Here is a 15,527-nt window from a genome sequence, read left to right on the forward strand (position 1 = left end):
TTCCTGAGGTAAACTTAGTGTCCACTGCCAACATCTTTGGATGTAAACCAAGTCCTCTGAGAAAAATTCAGATATTTATATTCCCACATACAATGGAGTTCATAATAATAATCAGATACTACAGATATCATTAAAAATGGAAATAAGCCCTTGTAATATTTCTATATCTCACTTATGTACTGTAATTTTAGCCTACCAGCAAGGCTTCTCAAAATCCTCTGACTTGTAAAGTATGGTTTAGGGGGATTTCTTTAATAATTTTCTATATTCAGATAAAAATTCTTGATTAATCTGGACTAAACATTAGCATCAACTATAAAATCAAAGGTTTCAATAATTTCCAAAGGTAGCACAGAATCGATACCCTAAAGAAAATGCCGATTTTGCTCACTACAGCCCCTACCATACTCCCTGTGGAAGATGTTTAAGCTAAATGTTGTCAATGTACAGGCACCCATGCGGTTGTATTCTGAATATACCTTATGACTTTTACCAGTCAGGTGCTGTCTACCATAACAGTCAGTTTTCAGTGAAATCAATCTGTAGACTCTACATTAAAAAAAAATCTTAATAAATATCAAAACAGCATGTTAGAGATAATACTATAATGGCTCTTACTATTCTCCTATCCCCAGAATAAAAATTGACATAGATTTAGAAAGACTTTCAGAGACCAAATAATTAGGGGTTGGCCCTTTCATAGCTCATCTTATAATTGCACAACTGAAGGCCACATGGAGGTTAAATAATGCCAACTCTTGAAAGGTACTTTCTAGCATTCTCCTAAAGCCTGTCTCTTCATGCTGATTCCACATTCTTCATGTAATAAACTCTTTGTTTTACTTACAGCAAAATTAAAAGAATTAGTTCCCCCTCTACATTTTAATTAAATCTTCCAGTAAAAGCCAAAATGATCTAAGGAAAAGAAAAAGTACATTGTTACCTAGTTTAAAAGTCCAATTTTAGATAGTAATTCAGATGCTTGAATTATAAATGGTTATCTGAAAAATAGCTAATCAAAAACAAAACTAACTTTATAGAAATTTTAGGTTTTTTCTGGCTTTGATTTTTTTTTTTTAAACATAAACTTTTCTACAAACCTACATAATTCCAGCCTGAAGTAAATTTAATTAATGTATCGTGCTAAAGAGCAGATAATATGGCTAGAAGGACTTGGAGGTTTTTGGGTTTTTTTTTAAAAGAACGTATAGGGTACTACAAAATCCTTTCATTCCTCACAAATAAAAGGACCTTTAAAATACTTCCTAAAAACAATACATTTTCTTTCAAGTCAAATCCAATAAGCTAGATGACAGAGTTAGCAATTATTCACAAATGCAGTAAAATATGAAAGACTAAATATTTTGCAGAAACTCAAATTTCTACAAAGTACAAATATTAGTAATGCAGTTTGGTAACAACAAAATAAATAAGTTATTTAATACATACAAGATAAAAGATGCCCCCAATGGAAATATCATCTCTTCACAGTTTGAGAAATATGAAGATTTTCAATATTAGTATTTTTCCCCTTCTCTTTTCTTAGGTGATCATCTGAAATTAACAGAAACGAATGTCAATACTTATCTCAAGTCAAAATAGGCAGTAGGCAGACATAACTACATATATTTCAGGATGTTAATATTAGTATTGTATGAGTTCTTTAGATGGTTTAGGAAAATGAAAAAAACAAATTTTTAAACTATTAAAAAAATCAGAAATGTTTAGTACTAGGGACTCTAATTATTTAAAAAAATTTTTTCTTGACTTTTTTTTTTTAATAGAGTATCCCCTGGAGTAAACCTACAGGTAAGCATCTGCAACTTTCTTGTGTTATATGTAACAAATAGAATTCACAAGAAAGGACAGTGTTCAGTTAGCATTCTGAGGAATGTCAAAGCTCTTCAATTAAAAAGAAAAAGAAAAGAAAACCACCCCGCTTTCCTCAAATAGAAATGTCTCCCAGCCACACCCTCTTGTGGCAAGAAGAAAACTAGCATAATTTACATTTTCCTACCCAAATCAGAAAACTACCCAAGAACTTGTAGAAAAAGTTCCTCAGCCAAAAACAAAACGATAAAGTTCCATGAGAGTTCAGAGGAGCCTGTCGCCCCTCTGACCACCTACTGTGCTCCAGCAGTAGTAAAGAAGGGGCCCCGGTCACTTCTGCTCAATCTCTTTTGTCATGTGGGAAAAAGGGATAAAGGGCAGAAAGAAGTGTTCTAGATTAAAAGAACCTGAAGAAACTTAGTACTCAACATGACAACAATGAAATGCACAAACTTAATTCCCAAGAAAATGTGAAACACTGTAACTGAAAAAAATAACCTTTTTTAATGATAATTTTCGTAACATGAGAAAAATACAAATTTAGACAAGTTGTTAGAAACATGCAATTTTAGCACCAAAAATACATACTGGATTTTCTAATTCTGAAGACAATTTGTACACACAGTATTATTAATTCACAGCTGATCATCCTCAGAAATAATGTAAATACCACTATAGGTCTGGATCACAAATGAAAAACAATCTCCCTCAATTTCAGGCAGCTTTACTGGACAAAGAAAAATTAACAGTATCTTTAGGACACAACCATCTTAGGTATTCTATAAAAGCATTATTAAAAAATGAAGTATGTTATTGACATACTTCTTCACATATGTGCATAAAGTTGAACTGATAATGATGTTGTGTATTATTTAGTATCTGGTCTTTTACCTATAGCAAAAACTACTTTGCCTCCAATATGACAAGCACTATTATCAGCAGCACAAATGAACCAGGTACTATTTCAAAGGTAAATGTGCCTATACACACATGCTCTTCATTTTTTTCAGTACTTTGAATGCTTTGATAAAAGAAGTGTTTTCATGTTGGCATGCTCTGGACTTGTTCTCAGATAGAAGAGAATTTAAGTTTACTGTTTTATATTTCAGCTGGATGAGCTTCGTAGAGATAAGGTATTGTAATCTGAAGAATAAATATTTTAACATCTTCATAACCTTGTCAATGTTGTGAAATAAAACATTAAGTATCCTTCAAACAGTGACTAGAGTTGAGGAAGGAAATGGAATGCTTAAACATATTAGTAGAACATAACGCAGTTTTTGGCTGACAATTCACAAGGCATTGCACAAAGAGGCCAAGAAAATTTTTGATGATCAAGAAAAATAATTTGCAAAATCAGTGTTCTTCTATTTGTTCAGCAGTCATCCTCATTTCTGAGTCTTCCACAGAGCTTTCCACAGAATAGGCACCCAAAGCTTCATTGACTTGAACTTGACTCTCTGATGTCTCTGGCACTTTACACAGAAAGGACCCACAGTAATTAATGCACTCTCTCATTCTCTCCTCCCCTCCCCACCCCACCCTGCCCACTGTGATATAAGACTACCAATAGTTAATACATGACCTTCATCTCAGGAGAACTTAGTTAAGAAATACTTTTTATTACATTACCTAGAACTTTATTAGTCATTACTCAGGAATATTAAGGAAACTGATTATAAGAAGCTTACAAGTCACAAAAGTTACTTCTCAAAAGGCTATATTTCCTCATGGGACTGAAAATACAAATGTGATGGGTTTGCTGTGTTAACAAGGGTTAATGAGTACAATATCCACTGGTAACAGTGAAATAGGGGAACCGGCATTGTCATTTATTCTTGGTAAGCATAAACTGGTAAAAGCCTTTGGGAGAAAAATTAGGCAATAGTAGACTATTTTAAATACACATATGCTTTGATCCAGCAATTCTACTTCTAGGCATCCACACGAGAAATACTTGTGTGGACAAAGAAATAACACTACACTGAAATGCTGTAAAAGCAAAAAATAAAAAACAGAAAAGTACATCAGTAAAGAGTGATTAGCAATACTATGGAATACTACACAAAGTTAAAAATGAGGGAGAAGTAGATCTACATATATACTGACAAGTAAAAAAAAGAAGCAAATTATAGAATAATGTGTATAGCAACAGTGCATACAGGGCTTGGCAAAAGTGGGTTTACAGTTGTTCATATGGAAAAAGACATGCAGGTTACGATTACTACAACAGCTTTATTAACCAAAGGAATGTCGCAATGGCACGGCACACTCGGATACAATCTCGTGAGTGCTCAAATTGCTCGCCTTCATCATCTACACATTCTTGTAGTCTTGCTATACTGAAGCACATTTTGGCATAGAGTTCTTACCTAAATACTAATGCAGTAATGCATGGTTCAAAATTCAAAAGGAACGTGAAAAGGGTTACAAACGTGAAGTTTCTTTACTCCGGTCTCTTAAGCACCCATATCTCCTCCCCAGACACAATATACCAATTCCTTGCCTATTCTTGCAGATATTCTATCCACTGCTTATTTTTCTTTGAAACTGGAGTTTAGAAGTTATGTAAAATTCTCATAATATTAACTGTTAGCAACATGGTTTTTATATACACTGAAGGAGCGAGCTTTGGAACAGAAAGAACTCACCACTGGAATGCTAGAGCCATCAGGGAGCCTACAGAGCACAAAGGGGTTTTTAAAAAAATGATTTTCCCCCTTTATTTTTGTGTTATAATTAAGTGTTTAATAACCTATTCTGAAATAGAGTTGCAATTTCCTGCTTCTGTTTGTCATCTTACTCAAAATTTTGTATACTTTTGGTTTTTTGTTTCACGTAAAAGAGCTCCTTTCATTTCTTATAATGCAGGTCTTGTGGTGATAAATTCCTTCAGCTTTTCTTTGTCTGGAAAAGCCTTTATTTCTTCTTCATATCTAAAGGAATAAAAATATGGAACGCTTCACAAATTTGTGTGCCATTCTTGTGCAGGAGCCATGCTAATTGTCTCTGTATTGTTCCAATTTTAGTATACAGGGTGGGGCAAAAGTAGGTTTACAGTTTTGAGTACACGAAACACAGTTTATTCTTATATTATTACTTATTAGTGTATTATTTTCCACACTAACAACTGTAAACCTACTTCTGCCCCACCCTGTATATAGTATTGAAATGCACACAAATGAGTTCTGAAGGATAACCACCAAGTTGCTAATGGAGGTACCTTCTATAGAAGACAGAGAAATTGGGGAGTGAGGAAGAGGCAAGAGAGAAGAGGTTAAAAGGCATTTTACATTATGTTATTTGAATGTTTAGAGATTTATTCATGTACTTGTGTTTTGTTTTGTTTTTTCAGGCACTAAAGACAGTTCCATATCTAATCCCTGAAAAGGGAACTAGGAAAACCCCATATACTAAATGGAAAAGTTACAGGAATGGCAATCAGAGGTGCTGATGCAGCTAAAAATGATCAGCTACAGCCTTTAGATGAGTCATTCACCTCTTAGTCTTGGTTTTCTCAACTGTGAAATAAGTAGCTGGGAATGATTTCCTTTCCAATGTTCCATCCAGCTTAGAATTCTAAGATATATGAAAGGACAACTCCTACTGAAGTCAGAAATAACCTGAAAAAGGCCACCAACTTTCAGATCTTAAGCTAATATTTAACATAATCAATATTGCTCATAGAAGCTTAAGAAAACTACAAAAGGCAATTCACATTTTAGATGTTTCCTAAAAGTTTATTTCAACATTCAAAATTTATTACATTTGTTTTGATAATCAGCTGTCTGAGCCCCACCAGAGTGTCCTTCTTAAAAAGAAAGATCAGCCCTGGCTGGTGTGGCTCAGCGGATTTAGTGCTGGCCTGCAATCCACAGGATTCCTGGTTCAATTCCCAATCAGGGTACATGACTGGGTTGCAGGCAAGGTCCCCAGTAGTGGGCGCACAAGAGGCAACCACACACTGATGTTTCTCTCCCTCTCTTTCTCCCTCCTTTCCCCTCTAAAAATAAAATAAATAAAAGCTTTAAAAAAAAATCAACTTTTCACCATTTAGTTCAGATTATCACATTTAAGTCCTATTGCTGATGTAATTGAAACTAAAAGCTCATTTAAAGAGTAAGCATTCTGGAAGAAATACGGGCTATTGTCCCAGGATTTTTTTATTTGTAGATACCCATCACTGTACCACAAAAAGTACCCTAAAAATGTAGGGGACACATAAACCTGTGACTTCTCTGTGTTCAACAATTTTCCCACTTTTTAGTCTTAGGAAAAAACCCAATGACTCAATAAAAAGCTATTTATTTAGTATGCCAAGGACCAAGCTGCTCCAGAAAGTACAAATTTATATGCAAATCAGGTTTTTCAATACTTCTGTACAGAAATTATCTTAAAATTTTGTCTAGTCATCCACCCACCTCCCTCCCCCACCCCCAAGATTCTCTTTCCAAAAAGCATTTTGTTTTTGGAAGATAAATAACACAGGTTAAAACTATTTTAGATATAGATGGAATTAAACTGACTCAAAAACTCAGGAAAAACTATTCCAAAGATAAAAATATAAAAGAAGAAAATATACTTGCTGACAGCTAAATGATAAATCTCAGAAAACTCACCCATTTGCTCTCTTCCACTAGGTTGTCTACCAAGATTTGGATTTGGAGGCTGAAGTGAAGATCCTTTCAGAATTGTATTTTGGATGCCATCCTTAATTCCATGCAAGAAATGAGCTAAAATCCCATATAAAAGAGGTCTATGGCAAGGAAGAAAACCAAAATCAATTAAATTTGCATAAATAGGAAAAGCTTAAAACATCGGTGCTTTAAAAGGTAGCCTCTGACACCAACATAACCAAGCAATTCACTAGTCTTAAGAGTACTGTTTAACCCTAAAGACAATTTTAAAACTCATAGAAGAAATTAACGACTTAAACCTCATCTAAACTGTAACATAATTTCCATCGATTCACAGGAATTCAGCTTTTAAACTCCAAAGTCCAATATAAAATTTCTCAGTGCCTAATACTGTCTGATACATAACAGGTACTCAATAAGCACTTACTGCATTAATAAATCCTTACATAGAGAGGGTCTTATATCCCAAGAGACACACAGCCTGGTTTCAAATCCTGGCTTTGCCACTTGGCCTCAGCAAGGTTCTTAAGGTCCCCAGCCTCTGTCATAAATGTTTCCCCCTCTATAAATGAAAGTAGTTGTAGTCCCTACCTCTTAGAGCTGTTATGGACTAAATGAGTTAATAAATGTCAAGTGTTGGAACTGTGTGCCTAGCACACACTAAATAGTATGTAAATATTAGCTATATAGGAGTTGGGTAAGAACAAATATTTTAAAAGCTACTTTACAGTTCAATATCACACTCAAGCATACCATATGACATTTTAGGTGAAATGTTCAAAAACTGTAAATTATTACACACATATTATTACCCTACCAACCACATTCAAGAAAGCCTTACTTCTGCCAGACCCCGTATATATATTCCCATTCTTGGTGCTAGAGACTTGGTACAAACTACAGGATAAAGGTGGTGTATGATTGTGGAACAATGTCATAAAATGATTTATGAACTGTAAAGTAGCATTTTAACTGGTATGTCATTTAAAAAATCTTTATGGTAAAACAACTATATCATGAAGAAGAATGAAAAAGGTCAGTGAATTTTTTGAGACAGAAAACATAAGAAATTTCTTAAATTTCTTGCTAGGAAGACTATTTTGAGCTATGTTCCCAGGTGCCTACATATTTTTTTTTTCTTTTCTTTCTTTCCTTCTTCTTCTTCTTTTTTTTTTTTTTTTTGCACACACCATTCAGGGATCCTCTGGAAAAAGTTTAAGAAACACTGAAGTAGGAAAAGAATTAAGAAACTACTAGAAAGTGGTTATTCTATTTTTTAAGAGTGTAGTTTTTTTGCAAATGGTGAGGGGAGAATTTAAGATGCAGGGAGGATCACAGAGCGGGCAATGAAATAAAAGCAGAGGGTTGATTTTCACTAAGTTCAGTGCTAAAAAGGAGATTAAGTAGTAGGCGGGAGTTGGAAGTTCATAGGTTTTGTTCGTTCGTTTTTTAAGAGGGGGAGATCTGAGTACATTGCTAAGTTGTAGTGAAGGGAGTAGTGGGGAGGAAGAGTTAAACCTCAGGAAAAAAATAATTGATAGAGTAAAAGCATCAGGAAAAAAAAAAAAGATGGCTCAAAAAGCCAAGAGGAGTGCCCCTTGGAAATAGGTAGGGCTGTTCAATCCTCTGAAACCACAAGAATTTTAGCTCGAGAGGGCAGACTTCATCTGACTGGTTTACTGCTGCATACTTTAGATTTGGTGTGGTGCTAGACACACACTACACACAAATAAATACCTGCTGGATTAAAATAAAACCACCACTAGGAGATTGTGACTCCAATATAACAGTATCTGAGAGTTCACTTTTAAAATAATTCTTACATTGTATTATCCTTCGATTCTTCAAATGCATTTAGTTCACGGATGAGAAATTGCCTGTCCAATGGAACTACAGGTTGACCAGATTCTGTGGGAAAAGGAAAATCACAAAAACACTGAGTCTTTACTAATGTAAAAAGCAAATGGGGGACCTGACAGGGTACCTCAGTCAGTTAGACTGTCTTCTCAATGCGCCACAGTTGCAGGTGTGATCCCCGGTCAGGACACAAACAAGAATCAACCAATGAAGCATAAATATGTGAAACAACAAATCGATGCTTTTCTCTTTCTTTCCTCTCCCTTTCTCTTAAAAATAAAAAAATCAATAAAAATAAATAAAATTTAAAAATAAAAAGCAAATATGATTTTGGTAAGAAACACACCAAATATACACATCTTTCAGATTTTGAAAAATAATGATGGCAGATCCAATTTAAGATTATATGACTTTCAAAGTATTTTTTAAATATATAACTTAATACAGTTTAACATAAATTCATTTTTAATCTAGTTCTTGGTTATTAAAATACTGTTTCTGCATTTAAACTACAATACTAGGCTTTGGAGGTCAATTTCTGAGAAGCCAGTGAATTAAACTCACAACAGTACCAATATCCATTTGGTGGCAATAATTCTAAAAATAAAATTAACCCGAATATTAAATGCTGGCAAAGAAATAGGGCAACTGGAAATCTCATACTTTGCTCGTAGTAGAGTAAAAATGGTACAGCCACTTTGAAAAACAGTCAAGCAGTTTTTTATCCAAGTAAGCACAAACTTATAACACACAACCCTGGAATCCCACTCTTAGCTCTTTATCCAATAATAAAAATGCATCCTCACACAAAAACCTTTGGTGAATGTTTATGACAATTTGATTCATAACTGTCAAACCTAGAAACAACCCAATGTCTATCAACTGACACAATGGAATGCTATATAGGGGAGGAAAAAACCCAGCATGGCTGAGTCTCAAATGCATTATGCTAAGAGGAAAGAAATTGACTCAAGTCTACATCCTATATGGTTCCATTTATAGGACATTCTAGAAAAGGCAAATGATAGGTTCAGATAAGAACAGATCAGTAGTTACTAGGGATGAAGGGCAGGCAAAGAAGTTGCCCACCAAGGGGCACAGAAAATTGTGTGTGAGGGGGATGTATATCATGGAAATGTTCTATATTGTTACCGTGGTGGTAGTTAAACAAACTGTAAGCACTTGGCAAAACCATACAACTTAATACTAAAAAAAGTAAAGTTTATTGTATATTACTTATACCTCAGATTAAAAAAAAAAGCAAAGGCATTTAATATGAAACTTGACTACTGTCACTGTATTTCATTCTAGGGGAGCTCAAGCTCAAGACACCCTATTAATGATATTTTCATAATTTTCTTTTCTGCATATTAATAGTATTATGTAGACATTTATAACAAATGGAGGAGAGTAGAGCTACTGATACTAAAGATTCTTAAATAAAAATCATCAGTCTTCATTCAGTTAAGATATATGCTTAATGTTAAATAACGGATTTGTAATGGAAAGTTCTGGCATCACAACGAATTCATTCTCTTTTCCAAAATTTACATCCTGATCTCTTTTCTTTGAGTAGGCACATCTCTAAGATATAAAATAGTTTCAAAGCACAGATTAAACCTTAAACAAGGGGATCAAAGAATGTACAGAGTAGGGCAAAAGTAGGTTTACAGTTGTTTGCATGGATATAATACAATAATTAATAAATAATAATACAACAATAAACTCTGTTGCCCTGGCCAGCTGGCTCAGCTGGTTGGAGCATCATCCCGTACACCAAAAGGCTACAGGTTCGATTCGGTCAGGGTGTGAACAGGAAGCAACCGATCGATGCTTCTCTCTCCCTTCCTCTCTCTCTAAAATCAATAAATAATCCTGGCTGGTGTGATTCAGTTGGGTGGGTGGCATCTAGCAAACCAAAAGGTCGTCAGTTTGATTCCTGGTCAGGTACATGCCTGGGTTGCAGGTTCAGTCCCTAGTTGGAGCTGCTTTACAGAAGGCAGCCAATTGATGTTTCTCTCGCACATCAATGTTTCTTTACCTCTTTCTCTTTCCCTTCCCCTCTAAAATTAAAAATTAAAAAAAAAAATTTTAAATGAATAAGTATATCCTCGGGTGAGGATTTTTAAAAGTGTGTAAAAAACCAATATACTATTTCACATAGTTATGACTGTAAACCTACTTCTGCCCTACCTGTAAGGGGTGGGGGACTCCAAAAAACCCAGAATTATCTTATGGCGGGCAGGCAGGCTTCCCCCAGTAGGTAAGTGTTCTAAGAACCCATCTGTATCAGTGTACCAGCTGGTGTTGTTGTGAGAGGTTGTCTTTGGCTTCAGTGACTTTTTTTTTAGAAGACTTGCAACACATTTGCCCATTTCATGATGGGTGATTTACAAGCACACCCGCCCACAACTGTGCTGAGTGTTCCGCAGTTTGCAACCAAAAACAGCATGACCCCTGTGCTCCACTCTCCCTGTTCACCAGATCTTGCCCCTGGAGAGGTGTTTTTTTTTTTTGTTTCCCCAGATGAAAAAATCCCTTGAAGGGAAATGTTTTGCCAATGTGGAAGAGGTGAAACAAAAAAAGTCACAAGCACTAAAAGGCATCAAAATTGAGGAGTTCAAAATGCATCAAGTAGAGAGTACTTTGAAGGTAACTAAAGTCTAAACATTTAAGAATACACAATTTTTTATAAATAAATTCTGGGTTTTTGGCGTGTTCAAGGTGTTTTTGATGATCCTCCCAATCTCATTTCTATCCCCAGCCCAGAAGTAATGCCTATCTTTACTATTGGATATCCTTCTAGTTTTCTTACTTTCTTTCTTAAGAAATAAAATTTAACAGATAAATCTATCTTTAACTGCCCATTTCCTACCCCAATACCATTTCTCTCTCCTCTCATCACTAGAATGAGTTTGGAGTTTACCTTCCTGATCCTTTTTAAATTAAATACCATGCTTTTATATACATTTGTAAAAATCCCTAACCAATATACAGTAGTAATGTTTTGAGGTTTTTATCTCCAAAGTTTTATATTTTTAAATAAAGAACATGGGAGTGTGTTTTATATACATATTAAATGTGCATTTTAAAGCATATCCATAGGAAAAAAGACTGGCAGCAAACAAGATAAAATATAAACAATTGTTTATTCTCAGTATCAATAATTACATATGATTTTTCAACATACATAGCTAGTGTAAGTGCTTATTTAGTTATTTATTTTCCCCTACAATACAAGTCTTGTGAGAACTTGTTTAAAGAATGGAAAGAGCCTGTGCAACTTTTATGCTCCAGTCACTCAGGTGACACTGTTTCATAGTGGGATTAGATTTCCAAGCTAAATATTTTCTAAGAATTAGTGGAAGGGAAGAAGCAGATTTTGTCTTGGGTGACTAACAATAACCTCTTACCTGCTATGAGGACAGACGCTGTATATTTATATTTGTTGAATTCCAAATACTCCCGAATTAATTCATTAATAAGAAGGTTTTCATGAGACAACGTTGGTCGGGGTTCACTTTCATCATCTAGGGCTTTGAAAACTTCTGCTCGAATGCTCGCTTTTAAATGCCCTAAGACTCCCCTTTTTTCCAAGGTATCCTTTAAAACTGTTAAACAGAAAACATTAATGCTTCAATTGTAGAATAAATTTTGTCATTTCTAGACTTACTTTAAAGAGAACAGTTTAAAGGGTAAATGACCTAACAGCAGCTTTCAATATAAACATTGCGATGAACAATTACCACATTAGCTACCACAAGCCATACTTGTAATAAAAAATAAAGTTCCCAGGTTGCAATGATTTACTATTTTAATATACTTAAGCAAATTCAAGTTTATCCTTCCAACATTGTCACTGACAGCTACAGTCTGATATATATTATTCAGTGAGTAAAAAAGTGGAGACAGAACTACAGCCAAATACTGGGACCTGAACTTAACCCTCAGTGTCTCATATATTTTCTAGAACGTTTGTCACTGCAGACAGGTTCTGTATCACTAAAACCCTCTGGTCTAGAAAGATGATTAAAGACTACAAGTACAGTCCATAAAAGGAAGGATGTGTTCTGTGTTGTATGTAAAAACCTTTGCTATCCAGAACTCTTGGGGGATGGCCCATTCTGAATGAAAAGGTAGGTTCTGGGGTTTTTTTAATTTTACTTATTTACTTTTTGGAGAGAGGGGAAGGAAGGGAGAGGGAAAGAAACATCTGTGTGCGAGAGATACATAGATCAGTTGCCTCTTGCACGCCTCCTACTGGGGACCGGGCCTGCGACCTAGATATGTGCCCTGTCTGGGAATCAGACTGGCACTCAATTCACTGAGCTACACTAGCCATGGCTGTTTTTGTTTTTTAAAGACAATTATGAGTTAATTCCTGAAAATAACAGGAGTTTGAAATTTTAATCCTAGTTAGGAATCTAACACAGAGTATATCACTGCCATCTTAAGAAATTGGGGATATACATGCTGAATGTAACCTAACTTAATGAGCAAGGGTCATTATTACCAATATCAGTAGTTGTGATAATGAGGTTTAGCAATAAATACTAGTAAGGAGAGTAAAGGCATAGGGCTGTATTGGCACCATCCATTGCAGGGGTTTGGAACCTTCTTTTTTCAAATTGTCCCTAATAGCTAAATAACAACTCCAGAGAATCAACACATTTCACTCTTAGTGCCTAGAATATAGAAAGAGTTCAATAAGGTCTACCTAGGAGCATTATAACACAGTGAGGCATACTACTTGGGTGTAATAAATACAGTTTAACACTGGGCTGTGCCCTGTTGAAGGCACCAGATAAGGACACAATAATGAAAATTCATAAAGAGAGCTCAGGAACATCAATATTTTTTAAGCTTTGATAAGTAACAACAAAAACCTGGTCATATGATTAAATAGATACAATCCAGACTAGACTCTAACCTTTCTTACCCTTATTTTAAAATCATTACCTCAAACATTCTGCAGGTATGTTAAGTGCAAAGAGTTTCACCAAATCATATTTTGTAAAAGGCTCATAAAATGAAGGTACTACCTTATCATATCCTTGGGATCATAACTGAAACCCTGTTCTCTAATTCCGTCTTTGGAAATTGGACAGAAAGATTTTCTCCACTGGCAAAGATCTTGTCTCAATTACTCCATATTTGCTCAGAGCACAGCCTCAGACTCAACAGAGAAGGGAATGAAATGAAGCTGGAGTTAAGACACCTAACATATCTTATCACCACCGCAGTGGTAGATCACCAACTTGTACCTTTTACTAAACCCTTTTCCAACATGAGTTCTACCTCTCAAGAGACAGAACCAAGTGAAGCAGGAAATTGTGAAAGTGCTTAAAAAAAGGTAAAAACTCACAAAACATAAGTGATTGGCAAACATTTTCACTGGCTTTCTCTTGAACACAAAGCACATTCAGAACTGGGGAGTGCAGAAAAAACATGAAAGGCTTCCTACGTCTTGTGGAGAATGTCCCTAATTTCCAAAGTTCTTCTATGGTTCCATATCATATTGCCCCTCCCCTCTATCATCGTGCTTAAAACACTGTACTGTAATAACTTCTTGAGAAAGAGGTTCTTAACCTGGTTAATATCCCTGAGTATCTAAGTCCTCTAAAGTTGTATGCAATACTATGCGTGAGGTGTTTCCTAGGGAGAGGGTTCGTCAGTTTATGTGAAGTCTATTCTTGTGGATAAAGGCATGCCGTTTTTGTGACTGTTCACCAGCCCGGAGCCACAAACATACATTTATTTCAATGGTTACCAATTCTCTCAAAAGAACTCAACCCCTCCTGGCCAAATCTCTAAGAATGACGGACTTAGGCCCCACGCTCCCTGAAAACTGGAGCTGGTTTTTAACTGAACAGCAGTATCACCCAGTGATTAAGACCTGAGCTCTGGTGCAGCGTTATCTAGTTGGCACACTCAACCTCTTTCCAGCTAAAGCACTTTGGACGAACTATTTCACCTCTCAGCATCTCAATTCCCTAATCTATGAAATTGGCAAAGGATTGTTACATGGAATCAATTAGATAACACAGGGGCTAGGCAGTGCCTGACGTATAAAGCTCAGTCACTGTAACTATAATTACTAATACCTGTCTGGACACCTGCGTCAAAAATAACGGCGTACAAATGTTCCCGGCTTAAGGGGTCTCACTTCTGCGGGACTTTTTCCGAAAAAGACAGAATGGCCAGGCCAGGCAACTTTTCCCCTTCAGTTTTCCCATTGGAAAACTGGGACCTACCTCCCAGGTTGTAAGGGTGTAGTGCGACAACCAACCAAATGGCTCAGGATTGTGCCTAACACCAAGAATTGTTGTGGATGCTGTAAACATGAGCCCCGCATGAAAGACCCCGGCCAAGCCCTCGACTTCAGGCAGGGTCTAGAAAAATGCGCCAGAAGCCCAAGGTGCAAGACTGCAGACCTCTCGAGAACCTGCAGGTTGCGTGACTCGTGCCCCAACGCAAAGCCGGTTAAAAAATTGGCCCGTGCAACCCTTCCCCTCACAGGGTCCTGGAGCAGCGGGCGCCACACCAGCTGGCCCCGCAGGCCCTGACACCTCAGAACGACCACTGGAAAGGCTGACTACAGCTCCACTCGTCCCCCTTTGGTCCTATACTTTTCAAAGGCTGCAGAACAGGTGCATTCCACCTGGCAAGCCTCCCACTCTCACTCACCAGCCTTCAATTCGGTGACAGTCGCCATTTTTAACGGCCGCCACGGGCGCGCCTCGGCCGAGCGCACGCGCAGCCCCGCCCCGCTCTCCTCACGGCGTGGTCTGTAGCCAATAAACGCACAGCTCTCGCCGCACCCAGTCCCACCCCTCTCAGTCTACGCTCTCCGCGTGTGCGTGGATGAGGACCCCTCAACAATCAGAGAGCACCCTAGGCTGTCCCTGCGGACGGAGGAGGGAGGGGGAGCGCAAACTGAGGCAGGTCTGAGCCCTTACCTGTGGGTGCTGCTTAACTTGAGCTCAGTAAGCCTTTCATGATCTGCCTGCTGCTGGACTCTGCACCCTCAAATACTAATTATTAATAGTCACCATGTATTAAGCCTGAGGTTCTCAAGCTTGAGCATGCATCAAAAGCATCAGGAAGACTTGTTAAAACAGATAACCCTGGAGTAAATTCTGATTCAGTAAATCCGTGGTGAGATCCAAGAATTGCATTTCTAACACTTTGCAGGTGATGCTG

General features: G+C 36.8%; 1 protein-coding gene and 1 non-coding gene across 3 annotated transcripts; both read right to left on the bottom strand.

Moving 5' to 3' along the window:
• Positions 1–1,399: 1,399 nt before the first annotated feature.
• On the bottom strand, positions 1,400–15,070 carry CEP20 (centrosomal protein 20). Of its 2 annotated transcripts, none has more exons than XM_054589242.1 (5): positions 15,012–15,070; positions 11,738–11,935; positions 8,291–8,375; positions 6,450–6,586; positions 1,400–1,554 (listed from the first exon to the last, which is right to left on the bottom strand). In XM_054589242.1, exons 1-5 carry the CDS (start codon positions 15,037–15,039, stop codon positions 1,478–1,480), a joined length of 525 nt encoding a protein of 174 aa, XP_054445217.1. In that variant the 5' UTR covers positions 15,040–15,070; the 3' UTR covers positions 1,400–1,477. The 2 variants fall into 2 exon arrangements, with proteins under 2 accessions (XP_054445217.1, XP_054445218.1); XM_054589243.1 differs by lacking the exon at positions 1,400–1,554 and adding an exon at positions 3,999–4,766.
• LOC129083978 (U6 spliceosomal RNA) lies at positions 4,777–4,880 on the bottom strand. Its single transcript, XR_008530543.1, has one exon. It is a non-coding gene; the product is annotated as a U6 spliceosomal RNA (small nuclear RNA).
• Positions 15,071–15,527: the final 457 nt, after the last annotated feature.

The sequence above is a fragment of the Pteronotus mesoamericanus genome, unplaced genomic scaffold (assembly GCF_021234165.1).
Source record: "Pteronotus mesoamericanus isolate MK-2021 breed Mesoamerican mustached bat unplaced genomic scaffold, CSHL_Meso_final scaffold_167, whole genome shotgun sequence".
Classification (NCBI taxonomy): domain Eukaryota; kingdom Metazoa; phylum Chordata; class Mammalia; order Chiroptera; family Mormoopidae; genus Pteronotus; species Pteronotus mesoamericanus.

What these genes read in the sequence shown, in the direction of transcription:
- CEP20 (XM_054589242.1), bottom strand. Translation starts at nt 15,039, where the DNA reads ATGGCGACTGTCACCGAATTGAAGGCTG. An exon ending in TGTCACCGAATTGAAGGCTG is followed by an intron (nt 11,936 to 15,011) that starts GTGAGTGAGAGT and finishes TCTGTTTAACAG; the next exon opens with TTTTAAAGGATACCTTGGAA. An exon ending in GAATCGAAGGATAATACAAT is followed by an intron (nt 6,587 to 8,290) that starts GTAAGAATTATT and finishes TCCTTGCCATAG; the next exon opens with ACCTCTTTTATATGGGATTT.